The sequence below is a fragment of the Pararge aegeria genome, chromosome 13, assembly GCF_905163445.1.
Source record: "Pararge aegeria chromosome 13, ilParAegt1.1, whole genome shotgun sequence".
NCBI classification, from domain to species: Eukaryota; Metazoa; Arthropoda; class Insecta; order Lepidoptera; family Nymphalidae; genus Pararge; species Pararge aegeria.
In genome coordinates, this window is record NC_053192.1 from 13,618,008 (window position 1) to 13,643,302 (window position 25,295).

Sequence of the window (25,295 nt, forward strand, 5' to 3'; positions counted from 1 at the left end):
CCCGTACGAGCTCTGCCACAAAAAACTGTACTACTTGAGATAGAGTTTGTTTCGTAGATATATTAATACCTATACGTAGTAAATTACTTCCTACTGAACCATTATTACCGACAATCACTTTCATTCTGAAAAACAAGACTCTGATTTTCTTTCGACTACTAACAGTTGCTTAACTTGTTTTAATATATAAGCCAGTAATACTAAAATACGTATTTAAGAATGAGCGGAATGTGTTAAATATCAACTAACCTAACCAAACTTTTTTTTTGCATTTAACGTCAAGTGTCTAAAAGTGAACCAAATATAACCAGTTTAATCGACTAGTAATAAGAAAATATAGTAAATGAATAAGTTAGTAAAAGATAGAGTACTAAGAGATGAAGTGGAGATGGAACAAAATATTCATTTCGTTTCAAAAAGGGTTAGTGCTTAGTACTATTAAATCTTAGGACTGTAATTGAATATGGTAAATGAAGGTTAAAGGCATAAAAGCTAATGCGTAGATGGAAACAACTAAATATTTAATTTGGCTTCCAAAATGGCTGCTATCCAATAACATTAACAAGAAAAAAGTTAACTGTTTAAGTCTACGAGAAATAGGAAAATAGAAAAAAAACACAGTAATTGAATACGGTAACGGAAGGTAGAGGCCTAAAAGCTAAAGCGTAGATAGAAAGTAGTAAATATTTAATTTGGTCGGAAACGTTTGGTGTCCAATACCATTACTCTTATCTATGTGGATTGATACATTACATATTAAATTCCATTATCCTAAAGATGTTGTTAAAAATAAGCTAGTTCTTTTGTTTTGTGTTTAGTGTAGTAAGTCGACTTTGAAATTATCGATCTAACTATAGATATTTTTAGTTTTATGATAGATCCGTAAGATGGCTATAGATAAATACTCCATTAACATTTGATTTATCTTCACAAATAGGTACTAAAAGGCCTAGTTAATGTTTTAAGTCCGTTAGAAGAATCGAAAGTTGGCAATAGGAACTTCTCAACTAAAAAAGATCTTATTTAGAATCGTTGGATTTTGAATTGAAGATAAGTTGTCTTTCTAAGCGATCACAGAACTTTTATTGATTTTTTAACTTTTAGTGGTGTAAAATTTTAGATTCGATTGCATAAATAAAAAAAAAAAGTACCTTAACTATCAAAAAAGGTGCCCACTTTTTCTAGGGTTTCGTAGTTTATCAATGCAATTTTTGCCTTCGAATTTTATGGTAAACTTAAATTGGCATCGCACAGTATAGTCAAGTTAACGAAGGCTAGTCCTAAGTTTTTAAGCTAGAGGATTAACTCGGAGTTTTGAGCAATTTATTTTAAGCTATTAACTTTGAAAGGGACGTTGACGACGTGGCTAGCATTGGAGCTTCGAAGCTGGCCGATTAACAGATTTGAAACCATGATTTTAATTTTCAAAATGTTTGCAAGCGGATTTTTAAAACAATGTACAAACAAATATTTGTATATTATTTTAAAAATCTGTTTACCGTTTTTTTTTAAGTGCCGCAGTACGAACCAAATCAAAAATCAAACTTGGTTATACACTAGTTTCTTATATTGGGTGTATTCTGTATGGAGATGATCTCTAACCCACTCAGTTTACCAACGGTCAAAATGATTGTATATGGAATAGAAGCAGGCGTTATTTTGCGCAAAACCATGATATATTATGAAAATTAAGCTTAATTTGCTATAGTCCGCGAAAGCAGGAGAATGAGTCTGTATGGCGTATAAAAAAAAACCATACCCCTTATTTTAAGGTTTATGACACTCATTTGAAATGACGTTTCACACGGACTGCTATCTGTGTCTAGTTTATGTGTCCAAATGTTATCAAAAAAAAAATTATTTACTTAATCAGAATCAACGATGAACGTTGTAAGCTTAATGCTTGAATTAAAGCTTTTGACTGCCAACTGGGTTCCCACTACTGGAAAACTGGTTTGTGCGATGAAAATAAATGTTTTTCAGTGTCTGGGTGTAAATCTGAGTATTATACATATTTATGTATATTATTCATAAAAACATTCATCAGCCACCCACCATATCTCATAAACTATAACTACCCATAAATAGCTACGCCAAATTTAGGGCTGGATTGCGATGTGTGTATTGTCGTAGTTTATTTTTTTATTTATTTATATCGTCTATTATTATCACATGATAACAGTGAGGTTGAGGTGAAGGTTTAACATACTCTCCAAGGCAAAAAGACTAGCGACATTAATTTCCTAACAAACTGCACTAACAATTTTTTGACAAAAAACATCATAATTATCAATAACCATTGTTGTCTACAGCTGGACCAAAGGCCTCTCCTGACAGCAGGGTTTACCCAACTATGCTGAGCAGCTGGGCAGAAAGGTTGGTCGCAGTAGATGGCACTAACAATTTATTGACAAAAAAACATCATAATTATCAATAACCTATTGTTGTCTACTGCTGGACCAAAGGCCTCTCCTGACAGCAGGGTTTACCCAATTATGCTGAGCAGCTGGACAGAAATGTTGGTGATCGCAGTAGATGGCACTTACAATTTATTGACAAAAAAACATCATCATTATCAATAACCTATTGTTGTCTACTGCTGGACCAAAGGCCTCTCCTGACAGCAGGGTTTACCCAACTATGCTGAGCAGCTAGGCAGAAAGGTTGGTCGCAATAGATGGCACTAACAATTTATTGACAAAAAAACATCATAATTATCAATAACCTATTGTTGTCTACTGCTGGACCAAAGGCCTCTCCTGACAGCAGGGTTTACCCAACTATGCTGAGCAGCTGGACAGAAATGTTGGTGATCGCAGTAGATGGCACTAACAATTTATTGACAAAAAAACATCATCATTATCAATAACCTATTGTTGTCTACTGCTGGACCAAAGGCCTCTCCTGACAGCAGGGTTTACCCAACTATTCTGAGAAGCTTGGCAGAACGGTTGGTGATCGCAGTAGATATTGCTAGTAGTAGCTCAGAGTACACTGCAGCCCGTACTCCGTTATATTACCTTTTCACCTTAGTCACCTCGCTTGAACGTGGTGACAATTGTACTCTGATCTGCCTTCACACATAAAAACTCATACCCTTGTTGGGTATGAGTTCGGTAAGTAAGCCGTATTCGAAAAAAAACAACCTAGTAACTACTAAACCAACAAACAACCGTGCTGAAACTAGATATACATGTGGCTTGGTCATAATTCATCAATTAACGAGATAGTACCAGCCTATCCGAAGCTCTTGCCAATGATTCTAACACCTTGTAACAATAGGCGGTCAACGCCATCTGTTGACCATTAATAACTTTGCGCCCCGATTGTTTTCGGCTTGAACGTGGAATGCCATTAATTAGAATTACTCGAATTATTACGCGTTTAACCTTTGACCGGCCTGCGGTCATTGAACGTGGGATTATTTGACTTGTCTAATAAAATTCGTATGTCTCATTTTTATGACAAGAAATGTGGGTGTATTATTATGATATTTCGTCACGTTGTCAGCGTCAGAGTTTATTATTAATGTTCCACTACTGAGTCCGATAGCCACGTGAAGTGTCCGTGCTCTTAATTTATTTCTTTTTTGGGAGGAGACCTTATGATACGTGGATTATCATCATTAAGAGGGTCTCCTCTCAGAATGAAAAAGGTTGGCCGGTTGGCCGACACCGGTTCGGTAGAGTCTCACACCCCTTAAAACAGTATGGAAAACTCTAAACTCTTGGGCATGCTATGCTACGTGTCATATTTTTGTCTGGTGGGAAGCTTCGTCCGTGGGTATCCATCCTACTCACCATCCTACAGACCCATCCTACTCACCACCTTCTTTATATCCTTTTTTTTTAATTGGGTGTTAAAATCTACTTATATATATTATGTTTGTTATATATTTATATATTATGTATGTATTTGTATCTTACATTTTGGTATTTATGTATATCTATCAACGCTCTTGGCACTATCCCGTTCTCTTGCTGTAAGTCCTATCTACAAAGGTTGCCTGTAAGAGATTGCTTGCAGCAATAAGGCCGCCTTTGCATGTCTACATTGTGTACTTAGTGTTACTCGTTAGTGTTTCTTTTCCTGTATGTTATACGTGCAATAAAGTGTTTCTTCTTATTCTACAGGCAAAAACGTGCCGCTCAGAGATTCGGATTACATTCTAACCCTCAACAAGACGGTACAGGTCAAATTGTTTAGTCTGTGACTCTGAGATGAGATTTTTCACCAAGGCTCCCCACGATCTTTTCCTTCATCATTACGAAAGTGATATTTTAAATCGCGCATAGCTCCGAAAAGTTAAAGGTGCGTACCGGATTAAACTTAATCCCCACATTAAGAAAGCTGTAGTTCTAACCTCAAGGCTATCAACTCTAGCGAACAAACATTTGCAAAAAACAAACGTGTACCCGTAGAGAGCAAACGCTCTGCTTAAAAACTTGAAGGACAGAAGCCATTGAAGGTACAGTTTAATTAATGAAAATGTTAAACTGCCCAAATTGCGGTCAACGCCATCTGACGGTCATTAATTACTTTGAAATCCGATTGTGTTCCGTTTGAATGTGGAACGCAATTAATTCCAATTACCCACTCAACTTTTAAACAATATGAGGTTTTCGTAATACGAAAATACCTATTTTAATGAATCAACGGAACGATATGGGTCATATCATTCATTCATTAAATTTATAGCTACGCATTAAATAATTATTGGATAAAAGCAGGCGTTACTTTGCGGAATTCCATGATGTACAATGAACATAAAGCTCAATTTGTTATAGTCAGCGAAAAGCAGGAGAATCTGTACGGCACGATTTATAGTTTCTTAAATTATAAATCGTGCCGTACCTACAGATTAAATTCTTAAATCATATTAATTTCTTAAATCTCTATACTCTACACCAAACAGATCTTCTGTAATTAAATATTAACAATTGTTTATTGTTAAGTCAACATCTCCTGAAGATGCTCCGGTGTTGGAGCGAAACGTACGTGGAGAGTACATTGTCGAAGATCTGTTCGGTCAACACCAGAGTGGTATAAAGATAAATTACGCTGTAAAGATACTCCTGCTTTTCAGTGAGTATAGCAAATAAGCTTAATGTTCGTTGGTACACATTAAATGTCCTAGCACCAAAAGTTAATGGTAGTAAAAAACGCTATAAGAGTTAATATAGGCTAGGTGATCAAGCCTGTGTCATTTCGAGCGTAGATATAATTTACGAGTAATTACCTACAGCTCGTCATATCATTTACATCTAAATAAGGCGGCTGTTGATGGGCGCAAAGTTTTTTTTTATTCCTCTACAAGTTAGCCCTTGACTAGATGGCAGTCAAGGGCTAACTTGTAGAGGAATAAAAAACCTGGTGGTAGGTGATGATGCAGTCTAAAACGGTAGCGGACTAACCTGTTAGGTAGTACGGTAGTCATACCTCTAATCGGTTTCCAAGCGACATCGCAACGGAACACTAAATCGCTTAGCAACACGTCTTCGTTGATAGGGTGGTAACTAAGCACGGCCAAAGCCTGACCAGACCAGACCAGACCAGAGAAAATTCTGAAATTATGATTTCAAAATTTTGAAATTCTGAAATTATGATTTCAAGATTTGCAAGTTTCCTAGCTATGTTTTCCGTCACCGTTAAAGCAAGTGATATAAAATTGCTCAAAGTGCGCGTGGCCGCGAAAAATTTAGAGGTGCGTGAATGCTCTGATCGTAGGTGCTAAGCCTCAGCACCTCTAAATTATATATGTATTACAAAATATATTTACATATTTACAACGTGTAAATGAAAACCGAAATATTACTAAACAGGCTTTACGGTCTCTGAGACTTAACTGTGAAACCGAAACGCTAACAGTTTTTGAGTAAACCACTGCCATAGTTTTTACTGGAAGAAATCAGATACAGCCCTAACATCACATTCTAAATACAAAACAAGTGCCTTTATTAGGTGCGCGTCGCGTACCGTAAGTACTGTGCGCGTGTCGGTTTCTTATCTTCAATAGGGTTGTGAAAAGTTAAAATGTTTTGAATTAGTTTGCATGGAAAAATAAATATGCTTCTTTTGATTTAATATTTTTACAGGGTGATAACTTATGGAAAATCCTTATGAACACTTTAACAGTATTTTGTAATTTGGTTACACGTTGTATATATGTCTTCCTACTGATCAGCATTGTTATCATATTTGGTTAACAGCATTAATTAACTAAGTTAACACCGAACCACTTTACCGAGCACCTAACTAATTTGCATAGTTTACTTTAACATAAGCAGGCAAAGTTATCTACCAGGATAACATCTCTTCAAGGGTCTTACTAAGCCCAAATCTACTCTACTATTATTATATTATCTTAAAACTGCATACATAACTCACTGTGATACCGTTTTGACTTGGTACAGAAATTGGCGTAACTGGAACCTGGTCTTACAAACATTTTGTACATTCCTATATATTTGCAATTACTAACCTCATTAATTATGAAGGCAGGTACTTACTAATTTTTGGTAAAATGGTCGCTGGTACCTATAACAGTGAAACCTGATACAGGCACCAGCAACCAAATCTTAATATTTGTTTTTTTATAGATCTTAATCTAGAACTGTGCGTATAAACTATATTTAACCTAAATAAAGTTTATTATTATCCCTACTAATATTATAAATGTCAATGTAAGTTTGTTTGTTACGCTTTAACGCAAAAACTACTTAACCGATCCCCATGAAATCTCCATTTTTATCCCAACATTAAGCTCTGTTCCTTTGGGAGAGGAGATTAAATTGTTTGATGATTTTACACCATAACTCCGAAAAATTATAACCGATTTAAATAATTATTTTTGTACTATAGAGGTTATAATATGTGTTTAATTTTGCCCAAACTTTGTGTAGAGATGAATGTGGTTGGAGATAGAGGGCAGAACTCTTCAGCGGACAGCAGCAAACTCCTCATTTAAGGCTTAGCGATACTGAATACTTTAATTTTTTTAGAACTACAACCAAATTGAATGCCATTAAACAACAAAATCAAACGCAGACGAAGTCGCGGGCACCAGCTAGTTATTACATAAATCAACGCTTCAGGGAAGGGCCTGAAATCCTCAAGTTCATAGGTTCAAAGAGTTTAGTTGGAGGGGAAAATATGGTATTACAAATTAACTAAAGCTATAATTATTTAAATTTATTTTAACTTAACGAATTGTTTACCATCTTCATTAATAGGGGTTAATTAGAGGGGTATGGCAGTTATATTTAACCCAGGGATATGGGTTCACGTAAAATCGGTACACGTACAAGTTCAGTACAACCAAGTACGGATACAGGCCCAGGAAAAGAAGATCACTTATCGGTTTCCAACCCTAAAATCGCTTGGCGGGACGTATTTGATGGTAGGGGGTAACTATCCACGGCTGAAACCTCCCAACACGCAAAGTCTTCTTAATAAACTAGACTAATATACGTGAAACTAACGATAAACTTTGAAACTGAACACATTTTAATATTTTTTTCACCATTAGAACGCTATTTTATCTTGAAATAACATAGATTGTACTTAATTTAAGTTATAATCTTATTCAGCCTGAAATAATAGGCTTCATAATTTTTCATAGAAGTAAAAACATTCGAGATTTGTTTTATCTGCGTGCGTGCTGTGTCCTAATGGTTAGTAATAAAATACTATGTTCTAAAAAAATACCATTCTGTAGGTCTCTTTCATTTAAATAACGCATTTCATGTAAAAATTAAGTGTTATTTTCAATTTATGTCAATTAATTTTCAAGTTATTTTTAGGCTTAAAATATTAATCTTACCAAAAAACTCGGTTTCAGTAAGTCACATTATGTAAATTCAAATCAAAAATGCTTTATTCATGTAGACCTTATTACAGGCACTTATGAAGCGTTCATACATTTAACATGTTACACTAATGTTAGTGATGGTGATAACTGCAATCGTTAACTTAAAAATAAAGCTAGGAGGGTTCCAAACGCGCCCTGGTCTAAGAAGAGCTCACAACAAAATTAGCCAGGTACACTAACCTAGCCCTTTACAGCATGTCACTTGGTTGCATATTTAAGGAGATAACGAACAATAAAATATAAACGGACGAACATGATGGGTCTTTATGAGAAAGGAAGACAAAAGCCGCGTGGCCAGTTACGATCTTTAGATAACGCGTGTAAAACCGCGGGGAACTGTATGTAATATGTTTGTAGCTTATAAAAGATAATAAATATCTACTTACACGTCCGGGTACACGATGTGTAGGTAGATATATATTACCTTAGCAATATCTTCATAGGAGCCTCACCATTCTCTTTGAGAACACGTAGAGAAAGCGTAGAGGGTCTACGGCTACGTACCGTATTTCTCTCATTAGATAGGCCCTTCGCGTATAGCATATAAGAAATCCCCTATCTTTAATCAAACCACATATTTCATCGGCTTATGATCAACACGCACTATAAGTTATTTATTGCAGTATATTGTTCTCTTGAATTCAAACCTCGTCCTTACTCGTTAGTTACTAAAGGCCCCAGAGTAAAAGTTATAGCAAATAACAAATCTATATGCCTAATAAACTTAACACAAATAAATAAAATTGTGGGTTAGGTCTGTGAAGTATATGCACTTCGTTATTTAAAATCGAAATTACTATCTTTCATTAAACCACATATTTCGTGAGTATAAGATCAACACGTACTAAAACCGTTTTACAAAACACCGTTTTTACATCCTACCATGGTAATGTAGCATCATTGCTCCGGTATGGATTTATTCTATTGATGCCAAAAAGGCATTTATAGCTCACAGGAAATGTATACGAGCCATAGAAGAAGGCGCCTTCGTCCACTTTCGTGCATGTATATCTTTGAAATCAGCACATTTGTCAAACGATATGACCATCTATTTATCAAAGCAGGTAACCTTAACCCGAGGAATAATAGACACGTTAGCAGACTAATACTTACACATAAACCCAACACTGCATTCTCTTAACCTCAAAAGTGGTTATGCCATGTGCGTAAGAATATATAAAAAATTGCCTCCAGGTTTGCGTGATCTCTGGCTGTGTTTGTTGAATAAGTGTTATTATTCAGTAAATGAAATGTTGGCTATGAATAAATAAATAAAAAATATTAAATAAAGCATTAATTTAAAATAAAAATAAAATAAATTTTAAAGATGTCATTTATTATAATAATTGACATCAATATTTAAATTATATAATTTTTGTTTTAGTTTAAATATGACTTATGATTTAATACGATTTTATTTTTAATTTTTAATTTGTAACTATTTATAAGTTCACTGCTTAAATAATATTGCACGCCTGAAATGGCAAACTGTAAGCCCCAAACTTTTGGCTCATAAGACCATTATATGTACAGTTTATGCAATAAATGAAATGAATTATGAATTATGAAAAGTTATTTCACCATCAACATCATCATCTTCCACATTCTTCACGATGTTTTCCTTTACCGTTTAAAGCAAGTGATATTTAAATTTCTTATATAAAATTACGCACATAACCCAAAAAGTCAGTGGTGTGTGTCGGGGCTCGAACGCGGTCTCAACGAAAGGAAAAAGGTGCTTTACCCATTAGGCTATCACCGCTTATATCTGTCCTTAGAGCTTGTTGTGTGTATATATAATTTGGACTGTATTGATGTTTATGCATTGAAATTAAACTTATTGCTGGTTTACTAGGATTTATTTTGTTACAAAGTTTAGTAAATGCACTGAGACCGCCAATGCGTGAATGATCGTGTGGGCCACGTAACTCGAGCTCGCGGGTCGCCCCCCGCGGAGCCCGCGACCCGCGGACCGGTTTCGATGCATACTAGTGGGCATCGAACATACTGCCCGGGGAACGTTGAAGACATTCAACTTTATGAAGAGATTGGAAGGGGGCAGATGTTATTGAAGGCCCTCTGAATGATGCCCTTCCTGGTCTTGATGTCGGCAACCCGGTTGACACCATCCTTGCCTGGATGCAGCTTGACGACTCTGCCCAGCTGCCACAGAAGTGGTGGTTGGTTCTTCTCCTTCACGAGAACCATAGAGCCGAGCTGGAGAGAACTTGAAGAAGACCGCCACTTGGAGCGTTGCTGGAGGAGAGAAATGTATTCAGTTGAGAATCTTGTCCAAAAATGCTGTTTTAGTTTCTCGATCCTCTCGTAGCGGTCCAAGCGATTGATATTAGCGTCGCTGACCGGAGGACGGGGAACTGTCAACAGTGAACGCCCTATAAGGAAGTGAGCGGGTGTAAGGCATGTAAGATCTGAAGGATCCGAGGACAGAGGAGTGAGAGGTCTAGAATTAAGGATAGCCTCTATTTGAATCAAACAAGTTGACATCTCTTCGTAGGTTAAGTTTGTGAGTGTTAGAATACGTCTAAGGTGATGTTTCACAGACTTAACCGCCGCTTCCCAAAGACCACCAAAATGAGGTGTGTAAGGGGGAATGGTTTTAAATTCAATACCCCTATTACTTAATTCATTTTTAATGTTTTCTGAGCATTGACTAAAAAATGATGGAAGATCGTTACTAGCTCCTATGAATGTCGTCGAATTATCTGACGTCACCGAAATTGGCTTTCCGTGTCGACTAATAAATCTCAGGAACGCTGCAAGGAATGCCTCCTTTGTAAGATCCGTGACCAGCTCCAGGTGCAATGCTTTTACTGCAAAACAAACAAAAATGCAAATATAAGCTTTTGTTAATTTAGCACCCCTGCCCTTACGGTTGGCTATCAACACTGGCCCAGCATAATCAACACCAGTGTGTAAAAAAGGAAATTCTAATTTAGTTCTATCTTTGGGTAAGTCACCCATAACGGGTTGAAACGGCTTAGCTTTGAACCTAAAGCAACGTACACAACCATGCACGACACGTCTGGCAAGGTTCCTCCCCCCCAGTGGCCAATATTTTTGTCTCACATGAGACAAAAGTAACTGAGGTCCGGCATGCATAAGTCTTATGTGTTCTTTTTGAAAAATGATTTGTGTCAAATTATGTTTGCTGCATAGTAGGATTGGGTGTTTTACGTCAAATGTATAACAAGAATTTTTAAGACGACCACCAACTCTTATTAATTTATTTGAGTCCATAAAGGGTGATAATGAGTTTAACCTACTATTTTTAGGGAGAGGCCTGTTTGCTTTTAATAATATGTATTCATCAGCAAACATTATTTGTTGAACGAATTGTAATAAGTAATTTTCAGAATTTTGTAACTCTGTTGTAGATAAAGATTTAATATGTTTATTTTTAGGATTTCTACAATTGTAAATAAATCTTTGTATATATGCAAATGATCTTATTAAGTATGTATAATTTGATTTGCTATTTATGAAATTATGTAGTATGTTTGTTGGTAAGTTTGTGCTATCATTTTGTGTAGTAGTATGTAAGATGATTTCTGAATGTGTATCTGAGTGTGTGTTTGGTATGATCGGAAATTCTATATTCTTAGACTTTAGAAAATCTGGACCAGACCACCATAAAGTACGAGAATTAATGCTGTCAGCTATGACCCCTCGAGAAACTAGATCTGCAGGGTTCTCTTTAGATGGAACGTAGCACCATCTGTGACCGGCAGTGCTGTCTTGTATCTCACCCACTCGAGTCCGAACAAACATTTTTAATTGATTCGATTGAATTTTAAGCCATGCCAACACGATAGTAGAATCGGTCCAAAAGTAGGAATTATTTATTTTAATTGATAACGATGATATCACTTTTGCATGGAGCCTGGTGGCAAGGAGCGAACCACAAAGCTCTAACCTAGGGATTGTGGTAGGCTTTAAAGGTGCCACTTTATTTTTAGAAGTTAAAAGACGAACTTGTACTTTGCTATTAGTGTCAACCACTCTTACATAGACACACGCGCCGTAAGCGCGCTCTGAAGCATCTGAAAAGGTGTGCAATTCTAATAACAACATGTTATTAGTACAAACCCACCGTGGAATGCGAAGTGACTTGAGAGAAGTAAGGGAAGATGTAAAATTTAAAAAAGACTTTTGCGTTTCTTTTGAAACTTCTTCATCCCAACTGTATTTTTTAACCCATAGTTTTTGCATTAAAATTTTTGCTTGCACAATACAAGGTCCTAAAAGTCCAAGGGGATCAAAAATTTTACTTATAAGAGATAATATTTTACGTTTTGTCATTTTTTTTGAGTTGGAATCTAGGTTAATAATTGTAAATAATAAATTATCTGTATTGCAATCCCAATGGAGACCAAGTGTTTTACTGGGTGAATTGTCTAGATTTAAAGTTTTATCTATTTTAATATGTTCAAGTAAATTTTCACTAGGTAAAGAATTTAATATTTCAGTATTATTTGACTGCCATTTACGTAACCTAAATTGCGCTGACTGTAAGGTGTTGGTAACATTTTTACATAGTTGAATTACTGACTGTATGGAATCCCCACCGCTAAGAAAATCGTCTACATAGAAATCCCGAGTAATAGCGGTTTTTGCGTCAGGATCAAAACATTGTTCTGCCAACGAAACTAGGCATTTGGTGGCTAGGTACGGTGCAGATGCTGTACCGTAAGTAACCGTGTTAAGCGTAAATGTTCTTATTTTCTCACTAGGATTAAATCTAAATAAGATTTGCTGTAGTGAGCGTTGAGAGGGTTCTACAAGAATAGCTCTGTACATTTTTTCGATGTCTCCCGACACTACGTATTTATGCTGTCGGAAGCGCAACAAAATAGAAATTAAATCGTCTTGGACGACTGGACCAACCATCTGAATGGAATTAAAGGTTTTACCGTTATTTGACGAAGGGCTTGAACCATTGAAGACCACCCTTAATTTCGTGGTAGTAGAAGACTCACGAACTATGCCATGGTGAAATAAGTAGTATGAACGGTTTTGAGGTTTGTTACTAGGTTCTAAAGTTTTTGATGTGTCACTCATATGACCTAAGTTTTCGTATTCAGTCATAAAGTCTAAATACCGCTTTTTTAAGATAGGGTTGCGTTGAAACCTACGCTCAAGCGCTAAGAAGCGGTTTTTTGCACTTTGAAAAGAATCGCCGAGTACATCTGGGGACTCCTTTAAAGGTATAGTTACGATAAATCGACCGTCATTATCGCGCCAAGTGTTCTCTGCGAAGCTCTTCTCACAGGCTTGCTCTTCTAATGATAAGCTATATTTAGGATTAATTGATTCTAATTCCCAAAATCGTGTTAATAAGGCCTCATTATTTTGAGAAAATAAGCACGTAGTAGGAGAAGTATTTGTATTTCTGTATTTATTAAAAGTGCCTGAAACAAGCCAACCGAGTTTTGTTTGTTGCAACTTAGGACGTTGCTTACCTAAATCTATCAAGTTGGAACATATAACGTCCCAAAACACATCTGCACCCATCAAGATGTCTATGGGTGACGAAATGTGGAAAGAAGGATCGGCTAGTTGTATATTAGGCGGAAGTTTTATGCACTGTATATCTATATTACAAGAAGGCAAAGAATTTGTAATTTGAGGTAAAACGTAACATTCTATATTGAGTTTATAATCACCACACGATGACTCAATGGATAAGTTACAAGACTCTGCACTATGGGAAACTTGATTATTGATACCTGTCACAGTGGAGCTTACGTTACGCCGTTCCAAACCCAGCCTCTCACAGAGCTGCCGTGTGACATAGTGCGCAGTGGCACCATTGTCGAGAAGAGCGCGGGCAGGGTGTAGGTTTCCGTCCGCGCCAACCACGTTAACCAAAGCTGTGGAAAGCAATATATAGGGCTTGTTAATGGTATTAATATTGGAAGATAGTGCCACTGTGCTGTGCTGTTCTGTGTCTTTGTGTAAGAGTGTGTTGTGCTTGTTAACACAATATTTACAGTGTGTAAGTTTACAAAAATTGGCTTTGTGACCAGGTCTAAGACAATTTTTGCATACTGTAAAGTTTTGCATCTTGAGAATACGTGTATCTACGTCTAAATTCCTAAAATCGGGACAGCTAAATAAAAAATGATTTTGCTTACACATGGGACATGCAATTATTTTATCATCGATATTTTTTGTTTTATTGCTGTAAAATGTGTTTTTCGATTTTGTTTCTATATTTTGTGTATTTTGATTTCTTTCCGTACTTTGTGTGTTTAAGTAAGTTTGTGTTAATGATTGTCGTTGTTTTATATCTTGATGTATAGTTTCTAGTAAATCTGCCCTATTTGTTAAAAAGTCAACAAATTGTTTTAATGTAGGCGAAGTTGAAATTGTGTTGCGATGCTCTTCCCATTCGCGAAAGGTGATAGAATCTAACTTTTTAGTCATTAGGTGTATAATGAGTGTGTCCCAATGATCAGTTGGTTGACCTAGGGTATTTAAAGCACAAAGATTGCGTCTAATTGTGTCTATCAATTTCCTTAAGAAATGACATGACTCCTTTTGTATAGGAGTGAAATCCAATATGGCATTGATATGATTATTAATCAAAAGTCTTTCATTGTCATATCTATTTGATAGCAATTGCCATGCAATTTTATAATTTTTTGATGTAAATTCTAAATTTTGTATCATAATTAGGGCACTGCCTTTTAATGCTGCTTTTAAATAATGGAATTTGTTAATATCGCCTATAGTGTTATTATCATGAATAAGAGAAATAAACGTGTCTCTGAAAGTGAGCCAGTGCTGAAAGTCTCCGTCAAATATGGGCAAACTTATTTTTGGTAGCCTGACGAAGTCATGAAGGGCACCCCTGTTTGCTCGCTCGCTCCCTTCGCTCGACTCGGACATGGATAATGTTCGCCGTTGCTGACGACTACACTTAGCAAGAAGAGTGCGCGCCGATGCAACTAGCGAGTAATATCTAGTGTCGAATTCTTCTCGTTCGAGTAGCAACTGCTCAGGATCGTCAGACAACAACTCCATCTCCGTCTGAAGTTTATCATACTCAACTTGTACGCTATCTAGTTTATTTAGACGACATTCCAGCTCGTTAAATTGAGTTTCATTTATTCTCTCACATGTATTTAAGCTATTTAAAAAATTTTGAAAAATTGTTAACTTTCCTTTAATGATCCCTCTAAGTTTGATCAGGTCTTTGCTCCGTGCATCAGACATTTTGAAAGGAAAGGATATATAAATTCAGTATAACAAAGAAATAAGTAGGTAAGTCGCGTAAAATAACGCGCAAATCAAGCGGTAGGCACGGTGCGGTGCGTTGTAGGTATAAGAGACCGACCGGCCGGCAAGCGATAACAAATGCGAAAAGGTCTCAATGTCAAATCAAATAGTGGCAAGAAAGACGGAAAGAAAAAGAAAGGATATGGAACGGACTCACTGAAGATCGTGCCCTTGTCCTTTTGTCATTCCGCGATGCCTCCTTCTCGCTAAGTCTTCTTAGGTCTAAGGCTTGATGAATTCACGATGCGGCCACCACGAGTTTTCCACGAGGTGTGATTATTTATCCTTTTGAGGATCGAAGGACCAAAATGTTGTGTGTATATATAATTTGGACTGTATTGATGTTTATGCATTGAAATTAAACTTATTGCTGGTTTACTAGGATTTATTTTGTTACAAAGTTTAGTAAATGCACTGAGACCGCCAATGCGTGAATGATCGTGTGGGCCACGTAACTCGAGCTCGCGGGTCGCCCCCCGCGGAGCCCGCGACCCGCGGACCGGTTTCGATGCATACTAGTGGGCATCGAACAGAGCTTACTATGAGGAAATATCATTAAAAGTGTGTCAGCACTAAACTAAATCGCTAAGCAAGTCTTCTCCGTAACGACTATACCCTCCTTTATAATGAGCCGGCGTCATTAGGAAGCCTCTCATTATATCAAAGATGGCCTCTCAAGCTTTACCTACCTACTCTTTTAATCGTGTGAATCTTACAAAAAATCTTACTTTTATGGTTACTTTGTATAAGAAATTAGTGAAATACTGTAAGCACGAAACTGAATTTATTTTAAAAGTTAGCTTTTGATGATGCCGTTTGAGATTTTTACAGGCTCATCTGTTAGCAGTGGCGTGCACTTCATACATGCACAGAAGCACTGCCTACCCTAAAATTGATATAAACTTGTATAGGAGGAGGATTGCCGTTTTATGCAATTTTCCTGATGTTTGCATACCCTGGTAAGAAACCCAATGACGCCACTGTCTGTTAGTATACAACGAGTAACCGAATTACGAAATACTGTTCAAGACATTCAAAACATTCTAAGTGCTTACTTTTGACAATTCTATTGAAGACAAAAGACCGACACGCCCATTGTACCTACGCTACGCAACACGTGCCTAATAAGGAAGCAATAATCACTGCAATAATCACTTGACAACTCTCGCGCCCGTGTTCAATATATATATATATAATGAGCCATAACAACATAAATATACTAACTTAGATACATAGAAATGTACATTACATAAATAAATATTTGCACCGGGCGGTGGATTACAAGTGACCAGCCGAGGTCACGACTGGCTAAGAAAGTGGCGGACTATCCTAGCCGAGTCAAGCAACACCAGTTTCTGCATCTTGGCTGCCAGTGAGCTGCCACCCTAGTCGCCTTAGATGGTGTGCTAGGCTAATTAAACCACGCAGATATTACTATAGGGATGGACTCCACGTGCCACATGCAGTCTACCAATGCGCACTGGGCCAGCGTGGTGGACTATGGCCTTAACCCCTTCTCACTGTGGGAGATCCGTGCTCTGTAGTGGGCCGGTAATCAAAAAAATAGGTTAGGTAATAGGTTGATGGGAAGGCGGGTATTAATTTTATTACATACCTGTGATAGCCCAAAGCTCTCTAAGACATTCTTCTCTTGACCGTTGAATCGCTGACCGCTTTTGCACCTCAGGCCCCGACTCCAAATATTCAAACAGCAAAGCACCAAGAAGTACGTATATAACCACTAGTACAACTAAACCTATTTGCGAACACGCTACTCTCACACACAATGAAACTACTCTTCGAAACACATTCGGCCTATCGCGTCCGTCCAATGACAACTCCGAAGACATCGTTCGTAATTCAAAAATTTAAATTCAAAAGAACTCCCATCGCTCACGCTACGTTAACTTTGCTTTGCTACATTTGTTTTCTTTTTATTGCAACAGATTGTATCTACGATATTACGATCGGCTGCCACGGAAAGTTTAGTAGTATTTTAATATTATGTAGGTATTTATTTTACTAATGTTCACTCTACTTTTTAATGGATGCTACAAATACATTTTCTTTTGTTGTTTGTTTTTTCATCTGAAACAATAGAGAAACATTTTTAAACAAATCGATAACTTGGAAGAATTTGTGACAGTACCAACTTTCAATCAATGACTGTATCATACTATTTCAAAATAAGGTTTATGTACCTTGTTTATTCATAAAAAAGTAATACCTATGTGCCAGATTAACTTTTTTTTATACATATTATGCCCGGAAGGAATGAAGGATCTTTTTAACTTTTTGTGATGAAATTTTCGAAGTGTTAGTTGACAGTTGCCGTGTGGCAAAGATAAGAATACAGTTGTCACCACCCCTCTATTCTAAAAATAAGGGAATAGGTATAACGGAGTACGGGCAGCATTGTGTTCTGTGCCACTATTACCATCTACTGCGATCTCTAGCCTGCCTGTCCCTTATGGACAGGCATTTAGTCCATCAGTGGACTTTTACAGGCTATGGATAGATTGTGATATTATTAAGAGAGGAAAATAAAGTATTAAATGAAAAAGTAAGACGTAGAAGACATACATCCTGAATGTCTTGTTTCTTACGTGCAAAACGTATGTTAATTCTACGCCATGCTTTTTAAGATAGTTACTTAATACATTTTTTTAAAGATAGTTAGGTACCTAAGTAACTACTTAAATATTTATAAATATTTTGCGGTTTTTAAATCATGTTCTGACGTGCCACATGTGCCTAAGTATTTATTTTAGTAAAAAAAAATTGCGAATACTAAAACTAAAAAAATTAGTGGATACTAAAATGTTATTGAAACAGGAAAATCCTACTTTAGCTATAAATACCTTACCTAAAACTAATGAATAGGTCCTAGGCTTCATTACGTAGAAATTTAAATTACACTTTACTTCACTTTTATGAGTTATATTTAGACAATAAGTTACAGTAGGTAGGTAAGTAACATTTTTAGTAATTTATTCCCGTAAAATTAAATAACAATAAATTAATCATCACTTTTTTATCTTCATAAATTTAAACCTATTTGGTAAAAGTAAAAATTATTAGTCATGAATCACTAGAACTCAAATAGAAAATTTCGACTCTTGTTTAAGTAGTTCGTAAAGTTAACGAAAGCATTGGCCCGAACCGAAACATACAGCCACAAGGACCCGCTTGGTTGTACTGAAGCATTTATATCAAACGTTTCCCAGAGTTTCTTCAAAAGACTTTATGCGTTGCGCAAACCTGCGGGAAAAGCATTTCCACGTGGTTTGTTCCGTTTACTTTTGAGGCTAGCGACATCTATTGGGTGGATTGTAAACCTTTTTTATGAACTCAGGTTCTACTACTACTAGTGCCATCTTAGTTCTTAACATTGTACTAACTAGATACAATCATAGACAAATTGAATGTATAGGTCTACATATCCCAGTATATATTTCTAATTCAGTATAAAATAAATTATATAAGAGATAGATAAATTATTCGTTTGTTATGGGTACGCAGCGTTGTGTTTTTATGATGTATCATTATAGTCTTTGATAAAAGTTTGTTTTACATCACCATCAAATGTCATTTTTTTGATTACATCACTATCAATCAAATGTCATTCGATACAAATTTCGTGGCTCCGCGCCGACAATTTTTTGATTATTGACACGCTTTCATCCTTTTTCAGGCTGTTTATCAACAAATTAAGTTAATTTTATCATAAGTAATTTATAAAAGCCTTGCCAAAAGTTAAAAACTGTCCAAAAATCAGCAAAAATGAGTACAATATTGGAAAAAATCGCCGCCATAGAGTCCGAGGTGTGTATGAGGTTATAAATTTTCACCCAAGTATATGACTAAAAACTGTAATAAACTAATTTTAAAAACTTATAATTATATCAAAAATATCATTTATGATTAATTTGGCTAAGCTTTATGAATATTTTCCAGATGGCTCGGACACAAAAAAATAAAGCCACGGCTCTTCATTTAGGTCTTTTGAAGGCTCGTTTGGCTAAACTAAGACGTGAATTGATAACCCCCAAAGGTGGTGGCGGTGCCACTGGTGAAGGTAAGGTTATAAATCAATGTTTATGTGCATGATAAAATATTCTAGATGATCTAAAAAGCTTTATCATCATAAACCTGACAGCCTCCTAGAGGGTACTGGTCTCCTTCAATAATGATGAAGGTTTTCGCCGTGGTTTACCATGCTGGTCAAGTGTGGAATGGTATACTTTACGCACATTTGAGAACATTATTAAGAACTCTCAGGCATGCAGGTTTCCTCACAAAGTAGACAAGATATGGGTTTCAATCATTATTTTTAGGCATAAGATCCTTACGAAAAAAATCACTTTACTGTCGAGATAATCTTATATATTTAAACCTTGTCTTTAATTTTAACAAAGACAAGGTTTAAACCTTTTTTTAGAAAGATGAGGTTTCACACCACAACAAGATTATCTTATGTATTTAAACCTGGAATAAAAAATTATATAATGGATGTACAGAAAACATTAAAAGGCTTTGCAAATAATGCTTTTCAGTCTTGAGTATTGTAAAGAAACTAGCATATGGCTCGTTGAATCCCAAGAAAACTTACAAATCTCATAGAAAGAAAGCCTACTATAAGTTTATAATAAAATAGTACAGATAGTAGGTGTTTTAAAAATTATACTTAATGAAGTTCTTATGTGTTAATTCCAGGTTTCGATGTTGCTAAAACTGGTGATGCCCGGATTGGTTTTGTGGGATTCCCATCCGTAGGCAAATCAACCCTTTTGTCCAATTTGGCTGGTGTCTACTCTGAGGTAGCAGCTTATGAGTTCACAACATTGACAACTGTTCCTGGCTGTATTAAGTATAAAGGAGCTAAAATACAGGTGTGCATAGTTATATTATTTTGATCCAAGATTAATCCAAGATGACCTGGTTTTTCTATGAAAATTTAGCTTAATTTTTGCGTAATTCATAATTTCTTTGATCTTTATACCATTATAAACAATACATATATGTATATACCATTGGGAGAGTCACTACAAATAGACATACTTGAGGTTTCAAAAGTGCTACTTGAAACTCATTTAAAACAGTTATAATATAACTTCTTTTTTTTATATACAGTCAAACCTGGATAAGCGAGAGTTCAAGGAAGCACAATCTCATTCTCGCTTATAGAGGTTTTTCACTAACCCGAGTTTCTCGCTAATGCAGGTACATGGGTAGCGTTTCTCTCTTATAGAGGTACGCAGCAATAACAAGACATATTCATGCACTATGTAATTTTATTTTATTTAGAATTTATTTATATTTAAAAAAATCAGTGAATTTCGTTTGGGTTTCTGTTTTTGTATTTTGAATGTTTTTCTCTAACTCATAAATTTTGTCGAATATTGCTTACTCGACTGTCGCTTATAGAGGTATAGATAAGTAGCAGTCTCACTTACGGAGGTCCGTGAGGGAAAAACGACTCTCTCTTACAAAGGTTTCTGTTTCTCGCTAATAGAGGTTTTGGGAGCTTAAAAAGACGGGTCCTGGCTATTACTCTCACTTATAGAGTTTTCTCACTTATCCAGTTCTCACATACCCAGGTTTGACTGTATAAAACAAGCAAGTATATTAGTTTTATAAAATTCAGATCCATTGTTACTCTTTAACTACACAGATTTACAAGTCTGCACTAAAATGGCACTGGTATTTCACAACGCGAGGTGATGTGTTTTAAAATATTATCTTAGCTATCCATGAAAGTAAAGCATGGAAAGATGACCGCACATTTGCAGCACACAGTGGCCTGCGCCTAACAGCTCCAGAACTGTACTCTGTAATCCTCTTAATCTCTTAATCTAACCCTAGTCTTCCTTAGAATAGGAAAGAGAAATATAGACCTAAGATCCAATCCTAAGATCAATGGCTATAAATATAACCACTCATGTTTTTAATTATTATATTACAGCTGCTTGACTTGCCGGGTATTATTGAAGGTGCTAAAGACGGTAAAGGTCGAGGTCGACAAGTGATAGCAGTGGCCAGAACATGCAGTCTCATATTCATAGTCCTGGATGTGTTGAAGCCACTCCAACACAAGAAGCTTCTAGAACATGAGCTGGAAGGCTTTGGGTTGCGGTTAAACAAACAACCACCTAACATACACTTTAGGAAGAAAGACAAGGGAGGAATCAATTTGAATAACACGGTACATATACAATATGACCTCTTCTGCCCTTATGCATTTATATCTCTGTAACTACTTTTTCTTTAGTGAATATTCATTCATACATACTAGCGAAAAAAGCAGTAACAGATCCAGTGCACTATACTTACTGTTTATTTTCATAGTGAGCACTGCAGACTATGTAATGGAAAGTTGTGTTTTAGATCCCTGGCAGAGACAAGCTTGGGAACTTATCATTCCTGATATATATCTGATCTAGTCCGGTGAGAGACTGGACCAGAGGACTTAGTGTTACCAATGCTAACTAATATTATGTGTTAGGTACTGGGAAGCGGTAATAGCCCACTTCGACTATAACTTTGGGGGGCAGAGTGTTAATCCCAGCTCCACCTCCAAGTTATGTGCGTTTTAAGCAATTCAAATAGTACTTGCCTCAATGGAGAAGAAAAACATCCTGAGGAAACCTGCAAGCCTGTGTGAGAGTTCACCATAATGTACTCAAAGGTGTGTTGAGTCCACCAATCCACAGTTGAGCCCACAAGGTGGACTAGGGCCCCCCCTCTCATTGTGATAGGAGAGCCCTTTAGTGAGCCAGTAATGGGTTGATATGATGAAGATGAGTTTAAATTTATAGATTTGTGTAAAAAATTTGCAACATTGATATTAATGATTGAAATATAGAGATTTTATATTAATGATGTTTCCAGTGTCCACAAACAGAACTAGATGTGGAAACGGTAAAGACAATCCTCTCTGAGTACAAGATCCACAACGCAGACATAACCCTTCGGTATGATGCCACAAGCGACGATCTTATCGACGTGATTGAAGGCAACAGGATATACGTGCCTTGCATCTATTTGCTCAATAAAATTGGTAACTTCAGTTTTTATATCTTGCTGATTTTTAATAATAATAACACAGTTCTTTTTTTTTCAATAGTGTGGACCAAATGTTTAAATTAATTTTTCCTGCTGTGGTTCTAACCCAAAAATGTGACAGATTAGAGAGAACAAAGTTATTTTACTGTAGCAGTATTATTTCTGCTTTATTATTATTTTTTTGTATATTTTAAATTTATGGCGAAACAGTTTGCTTAGGTTCGCCTCTCTATAGGGGATATTTTTTAGACGAAATGTCAGGAGTCATCACAACAATCACTATACATGCTTTTCACATACCGGTAGCTCAATTGTATCACTTAAATGCAATACCTGCTAGAGATATCTGTACCCAACTGTATAATGTATATAACTATAAAGTACATTGATTAACCGACTCTGCACCCAACATCCAAAGGAACCAATGTCCTTCATTCTAAAGATTAATACAGTAATTTAACGACTGAGAAAGCCTAGAAGATATCAAAAAACGGTCATGTCTCTCTGTTTGCACTACCACCTCCTTAACATCATCAAGAACAATATAATATAACTATTGCAGATTTAATGTAACTTGTATGTATGTTGTTTTGAACAATAAACAATTATTATTGTATTTAACTAATAATGTAACCCATTTTTCCTTTCCAGATCAAATAAGCATAGAAGAACTTGACGTTATATACAAAATCCCTCACTGTGTACCAATCTCCGCCCATCACAAATGGAACTTTGACGATTTACTCGAAAAGATGTGGGAATATTTAAAACTTATTAGAATATACACCAAGCCCAAAGGACAACTGCCAGATTACAACGCTCCAGTTGTATTGCATGCAGATAGGACAAGTGTCGAGGACTTTTGTAATAAACTTCATAGATCGATTGTTAAAGAGTTTAAATAGTGAGTATTGCTCTTCCTCATATCAAATTCTATAACTCTTTATGTTTAAAGTTATACTTCTTTTGAGAGTAAATTTTTACAATGCTCGCGCGGACAAAATAAATTGAAATAAGGCGATTATTTAATTTTATATAACATAATCATTTTATATATATATATTTCTTGTGTGCGTGTGTACGTCACTGAACTCCTCCTAAACGTTTGGACCGATTTGAATGTTTTCTTTGGTATGTGTTTGGGTGGCATCCTGGATGGTTTAGATTCACAAATCAGCCCGACAGATGGCGCTGGGGTCCGCTAGTATTAGTATATATTTATTATTTCCTATTATCTACTTACGTATTGTCGCAGTTAATTTATTTATTTTAATTCTGAGGGGAGGTTTGTGCCACATAGTGGACCAGTTACAGAATGACAAAAATGATGGTGATTAAGTAAAGCTTTCATATTAACTTTGATTTTTTTCCAGCGCCCTAGTATGGGGATCGTCCGTGAAGCATCAGCCCCAAAAAGTCGGTATCGACCACATACTAGCCGACGAAGACGTTGTCCAAATCGTGAAGAAAGTCTAACCTACGCTCACAGATGAATTATATTTTCGGGGATTGTTAAACGCAAAAAAGTTAATACAGTACGCGTCATTAAAGTTGAAAATGTCGGTCTGCCAAAACATGGTTTGCGTTGCGTTGGCGGCAATGTCTGTCTTACCATAAGAGATATTATATGCAGCTATGCAGTATGCAAGCGGTATTTTTGAATTCACCCCCCTGCTCCGGAGAATACGTTACGCCGTCCACCCCTGTTTTCATTAACATCTCCATCCCTATTCCTACTAATATGATAAATGTCAATGTAAGTTTGTTTGTTACGCTTTCACGCAAAAACCACTTAACCGATCCTCATGAAACTTTGTACACATATTCTTGGAAGTGTTAGAAGTAATATAGGATACTTTTTATCCCGACATTAAGTTCGGTTCCTTTGGGAGAGGGGATGAAAGTGTTTGACGATATTACACCATATAACTCCGACAAATTATAACCGATTTTAATAATTATTTTTGTATTATAGAGGTTATAATATGTGTTTAATTTTGCCCAAACTTTGTGTAGATCTGATGAATGTGGTTGGAGATTGAGGACAGAACTCCTCAGCGGTCAACAGCAAACCCATCATTTAAACATGAGCGATACTGAATACTTTAAATTTTTTTAGAACTACAACTAAATTGAATGCCACATCAAAAAGCAAAATCAAACGCAGACGAAGTCGCTGGCAACAGCTAGTATAATAATAATACTTAATGCCAACCAAAGCCCGGTTAAAGTCCTGGTAGATAACATCGGCATCGTATATATCCGTAGTACCTATAAAATATGTGCGTTTACCTTTAGGTGCGTTTCGATTACTGTCAGGTTTCAACTCTCATGACGCCTATTGTATTAGGCTACGTCCGCACTATCAATAAATTAATTGTTTGTTAATGCTACATTCTTGTAGTAAATGTTTTTATTTTTTTATTTAAGTATATATTTGTGCGACCCAGAATCAAATGTGCATATTATACAACAAACTAAAAATATCTTGCTTCGCGAGAATCTGACTAATATATTTTCATACTTAAAACCGTATCGTCGCGTCGGTCGCGTAGTGTGGATGTTGCCTTATATAAAAGTGTTATACATAATAATAGTTAAAATAATTTATAAGGGCACATACGCATCGTGCGGTTACCCAGATCCAGCTCCAAAAAGCCATCTTGTTTAAACAAATCGCAATCTAAAGGCACCGGACGTATAAAAACCATGCCGCTAGCAAGTGGCGCATGCGCAAGTAGACTAGCAATTTGCAGATATCCGCATGCGAATAGGCATGCTGTTGAAATTTATGTTAGCTTCTCTCTATCCGGAATTCTGTCCGCAATGTGAGTAACCGCACAGTGAATATGTACACTTAAGGCCTTAGGAATAAATGTGGAACAACGTGGAAATGGTTATTTAGTGAATGAATGAATCAGTGAAAACAACTTTTATTGTAGACCACAAAGAAACAGAAAAGAATAAGTAGAGACACATAGAGATCATTGGTACATAGAGATAACAGAAAAGAATAAGTAGAGTAGTAAAAATTTTGGTATATAGAGATCTCTCTCAG

General features: G+C 36.2%; 2 protein-coding genes across 2 annotated transcripts; one reads left to right on the forward strand and one right to left on the reverse strand.

The window, feature by feature from the left end:
* Positions 1–9,714: 9,714 nt before the first annotated feature.
* LOC120628813 lies at positions 9,715–14,917 on the reverse strand. Its single transcript, XM_039897436.1, has 3 exons — positions 14,707–14,917; positions 13,618–13,761; positions 9,715–10,701 (listed from the first exon to the last, which is right to left on the reverse strand). Exons 1-3 carry the CDS (start codon positions 14,915–14,917, stop codon positions 9,908–9,910), a joined length of 1,149 nt encoding a protein of 382 aa, XP_039753370.1. The 3' UTR covers positions 9,715–9,907.
* Positions 14,918–18,798: 3,881 nt separating this feature from the next.
* On the forward strand, positions 18,799–24,086 carry LOC120628992 (GTP-binding protein 128up). The gene is made up of 7 exons (XM_039897701.1): positions 18,799–18,997; positions 19,130–19,250; positions 19,889–20,064; positions 21,138–21,377; positions 22,064–22,232; positions 22,889–23,141; positions 23,611–24,086. The coding sequence occupies exons 1-7, from the start codon at positions 18,956–18,958 to the stop codon at positions 23,711–23,713; spliced, it is 1,104 nt and encodes a 367-aa protein (XP_039753635.1). The 5' UTR covers positions 18,799–18,955; the 3' UTR covers positions 23,714–24,086.
* Positions 24,087–25,295: the final 1,209 nt, after the last annotated feature.

Bases quoted from the DNA above. Each gene is read 5' to 3' on its own strand.
- LOC120628813 (XM_039897436.1), bottom strand. From the start codon at position 14,917: ATGGAGTTGTTGTCTGACGATCCTGAGCAGTTGCTACTCGAACGAGAA. The intron at 13,762-14,706 runs GTTTGCCCATAT...TGCTTTCCACAG, and splicing joins CGTCAGGCTACCAAAAATAA to CTTTGGTTAACGTGGTTGGC. The intron at 10,702-13,617 runs GTATCAATAATC...TTTGTTTTGCAG, and splicing joins CGTAAGCTCCACTGTGACAG to TAAAAGCATTGCACCTGGAG.
- LOC120628992 (XM_039897701.1), top strand. From the start codon at position 18,956: ATGAGTACAATATTGGAAAAAATCGCCGCCATAGAGTCCGAG. The intron at 18,998-19,129 runs GTGTGTATGAGG...AATATTTTCCAG, and splicing joins TCGCCGCCATAGAGTCCGAG to ATGGCTCGGACACAAAAAAA. The intron at 19,251-19,888 runs GTAAGGTTATAA...TGTTAATTCCAG, and splicing joins TGGCGGTGCCACTGGTGAAG to GTTTCGATGTTGCTAAAACT.